Source organism: Stylophora pistillata, chromosome 3 (assembly GCF_964205215.1).
Source record: "Stylophora pistillata chromosome 3, jaStyPist1.2, whole genome shotgun sequence".
Taxonomy (NCBI): domain Eukaryota; kingdom Metazoa; phylum Cnidaria; class Anthozoa; order Scleractinia; family Pocilloporidae; genus Stylophora; species Stylophora pistillata.
The window spans coordinates 31,284,315-31,288,327 of NC_142521.1; the positions used below are offsets into that span (position 1 = coordinate 31,284,315).

At 39.7% G+C, this 4,013-nt stretch overlaps 1 protein-coding gene across 1 annotated transcript; it reads left to right on the plus strand.

The window, feature by feature from the left end:
* Nucleotides 1–274: 274 nt before the first annotated feature.
* Nucleotides 275–3,625, plus strand: LOC148735621 (uncharacterized). The gene is made up of 2 exons (XM_088754749.1): nt 275–1,171; nt 2,333–3,625. The coding sequence occupies exons 1-2, from the start codon at nt 848–850 to the stop codon at nt 2,975–2,977; spliced, it is 969 nt and encodes a 322-aa protein (XP_088610875.1). The 5' UTR covers nt 275–847; the 3' UTR covers nt 2,978–3,625.
* The last annotated feature ends 388 nt before the right edge of the window (nt 3,626–4,013 follow it).

Consider the following 4,013-nt stretch of genomic DNA (forward strand, 5'->3'; position numbering starts at 1 on the left):
GCGATATACAAGGTTTGACTCAGGTCATTAACAGATATGACACAACTTCTACTATCTTTTCTCCTCGCTCCTCGCACCACCATCAGTGACATTCGTGAGGGATGGGGAGGGGGAAACATGGAAAATACTGAGCGCTTTCTTTTAAGATAAAATAACGATTAAAGAGCTTATGCCAGATTAGAAGGCGCCATTTTGAAAATGCGCCTGCCTTGCTTTTATCTAACGGAAAAATGATTATGCGCAGAAAAGGTACGCATTGTAATAAGTTTTTATAGAATTACCGTAAAATTACAAAAAACTTCAGGCAGGTGCATCGAAAAAGTTTAAATGTAGAACTTTCATAAGATAAATCCCCATTAGGCAATTTGTCCGTTTCAATTAATTTTACTGGCCGGATCCAATTCAAAGGATTAGAAAAAACAATAAAAAATAAGCCTTTGTAACTGAGCTTCATTTAAAGGGATTTGTAATTCTGTTAGTCTCTGCAAACATTGTTTTGAATTTGAACTAAAGAAACAGAACTACAGAAGTACAAGCTTAACTGTTACCGCTGTATTTTCAGCAATGAAGTGTTATCAGAAAATTCTCCTACCAAACCAATATTTCTTATTCGGGGGAAATGAACTGTTGGCATCGAAACTTTTCATATATATTGGAACCGACGCTGACACTTAATTCGACCAACTGGAACAGGTGTGAAAGCGTTCAATGGTTTGCAACCACTGAATGCGCATCACGTCTACGAGATAATTGTAATTACTTTAGCTATATATAGAAACTGGCAACAGTTCCTGCCGCTTAAGTAAAAGCTATTAAAATATCCTGTCAAGCGATGTTAAAGTAAAATATGGCTGGTGCACTCCTCGGCAGGTTTATGCTTTTTGCGCCGTTTCTTTGTGGTTATGCAAGAGAGACAAAATTTTGCCGCGAATCCCATGGGGTGACGCATTACAACGAAGTTTTAACCGGGCATACCTATAAATCAATACTTACAAGCGGGATTTTTGGTTGTGGGCATGTGTGTCTGGCCGATCCACGGTGCACATCTTATAATTGTCAAACCTCAGCGGTTGGACGAGGCATCTGTGAGCTGAATGACGGTGAATTTAGCAGCAAAAGACATTTGGTGAAGAAACAAGGCTTTGTCTTCGTTCAAGTGAAATGGAAACGGGTGAGTTATCTTCAGTTGGTTTTCTGATGGCGGCTTACGTATGCTAAAATTACATATTCGGATTGCCGAAAGGTATCAGAAAATAATCAACCATCATGTAGTTCTGTACTGGCTTGAAAGCATCGAATTATTTTGTGAAGAGGTAAATGATAATAATCCAGGTCGACAATAACACGTAATATTAAGGATGAAGGAAAACTAAGATAAAACAAAATTCTGATCAGCTTAATATAAGAGGTGGGTCCTGCACACGTTTGACGAATATCAAAAAGTAAACATAACGCATCACGAAACCGCGGATAAACACATATCGCGAAAAGCAAAAAATTCACAGATCACGGGGTTTTAATTTCGTGTTTCACAAGTCCCGAAAATTAAAAACACTTTATCCCGCATGACGCGAAAAAGGTGGGTAGCACTAACTGTGAAATGAATTAACAGCTGTCTCCAAAATCAGCTGGTCGAAAACAACTGTCATTTTTACCCTTAATTTCGGTTTTTTACTGTACTCTTGGCCACTTAGACTAATTTCCTCGTCAAGTTAAAGAACATTGATAATTTGGCCGACTAACAAAAAACGCTCGCTTGGGGAAATAAGGGTTTTCTTTAATCAGAATAAAATTCACATAAGAACATTTGGCGTTGTACGCACGAAATCTAAAAATTTATTTTGTGATAATGAAAGATAGAGGCGGTGGTGGATTCAAGTTACATTTTAATGAAAAAACGAAGAGCATTAATTTAAGGTCCATGTTTTCATGTTTAGGATAGCTCAATGTAATGAAACATTGTTCTTGTCTAACGTGTTTTTTAAGCACGATCTACAACTGTATTCAACTTCTTGAGGATCGATAACTATTTATCGCCGGGGGGAGGGGCTAGATGGGCTTGGTTGTGTCACGATTGAATTTACCTGATTCCCCCTTAAGGCTCTCAAATATTTTTATGACCCCTCCCCCCATCCTTCTCCCCACGCTTCGGCGGTTAGTAGGCAGTTACTTTTCAAAAGTTCCCCCTTCATACTATGTTGATAACAAGTGATCTCCCTCCATTCCCCTTGAAAACTATGTGATCCCCCCAATAAAAATTCTCCCCCCATCCCCCTCTCCCGGCCATAAGAAAGACTAGTCCATCACATTTTTCTCTTAACGATTTCCCCAGAGACCCAAAAGTTGCTGGGAGGCCTGGAAACAAGGGGCAAGAACATCAGGATATTACATTATTCAGGGAAGAGCAGAGTGTTTCTTTTACGAAATGTACTGCGACTTCAGTTCAGAACCCGGTTGGGCTTGGACTCTAATTATGTCACAGAGCATGAGCAGAAGGAACGAAGCTTTTGCTAAGGAACCATTCTTTAAAAAACCTTTTAAAAACCAGCATTATCCAAACTGGGAAAACTACAGAATTGGTATGCGTCGAATGTGGATTGTGCGAGCACAGTCCAGCCATTGGCGAGTCACATGTGATTTCCCATCTTATGGAGTGGATTACAGAGATTACGTCAGGGTCACTTTTCAAAATCTGAATCCGATGAAATACGATGTCAGTGGGGGATGTCGGAAAGTGGAGTATATCAACATCCGGGGACATAACTGTACAAAATGCACAGCCGGCTGGTGGCAGACAGAAACTCAATTTCTGACACACTTAAGTGATAAGGATACCTGCCAGTTTGGCAAGACTCTCGGTTTCCTTGACAACGAGGCCAACTTTGGTGGCTATTGGGGGAACAATGTTAGCACAGAGTTTCGATGTTCATCTATGATGACTTCCACCACCAATCATTGGTTTGGATGTAAGGTATAGGCGAAAATGGAAACATTCATCACGTAAGGATGGAAATAAAGAAATTTGTCATGAGCGTTTGCCATTCGCTGCACGACGCTTTTTATTTCTGTCGTGAAGTAAAATTCTTGTTGTTTTGTTGATTCATGCAGTTTTCCAATGGTATTCATTCATTGTTATATTTCGTTCACACTGAGAATCTAATGACCTAGACCGTGCACTTGCTTGTCGATATAGGCGGCCATCTTTAGAGGTTGCATCGCAAGTGGCAATTATGTTTTGGAGAACTTCCTCCGTAACAAAAATATCGAAACTACTGAGTGGCATGATTTGTTTCGTCTGAATTAGAAGTTCTTGTACCGTAGAATATTAGATAAAGCTCTTGTTTTAGGGACATTCTACTCTGTGTATATATATATATATATATAAATTCTGTATGCGAGAGAACCCTGACCCTGTACACCCCAAGTAATCATACTTAAATAGAATAAATGTTTGAAAAGAAAATTTGCCCTGAGCGGGATTTGAACCCACGTCCCCCTGTTACTAGTCAGGTGTGATGACCACTACACTATCAGGACAACCATGCTGGCAACACGGCAATCAAAGATGTGATTTACGTGATCGGAGACGTGGTCTCCCGGGAAATTTAACTTTTCAAGGTGACCGGGTAGGGGAAGCCTATAACCCCATATGAAACCCAACTAAGGATCTATTAAAGATACACGACCGAAGTCAACTTAGCGGATAACAAAGGAGGATCCAATTACGGATACAGTCTAATTTCAATTAAACAAATTCTGTATGCGAGGGAACCCTGACCCTGTACACCCCAAGTAATCATACTTAAGGACAAAGGAGGATCCAATTACGGATACAGGCTAATTTCAATTAAACAAATTCATACAAGGGAAACCCTGCCCTGTACACCCCAAATAATATATATATATATACATATACATATACATACATATATATAGTTTATTCTGTCTTGTTACCAATCGAGAGTTAGGCCAACGCTAAGGTTATTGCCAGTTTTCACTGTCACACCATCATC

Excerpts from the sequence above, each read along its gene's own strand:
- LOC148735621 (XM_088754749.1), top strand. The coding sequence starts at position 848 with ATGGCTGGTGCACTCCTCGGCAGGTTTATGCTTTTTGCGCCGTTTCTT. Across the intron at positions 1,172-2,332 it reads TTCAAGTGAAATGGAAACGG|AGACCCAAAAGTTGCTGGGA; the intron begins GTGAGTTATCTT and ends CGATTTCCCCAG.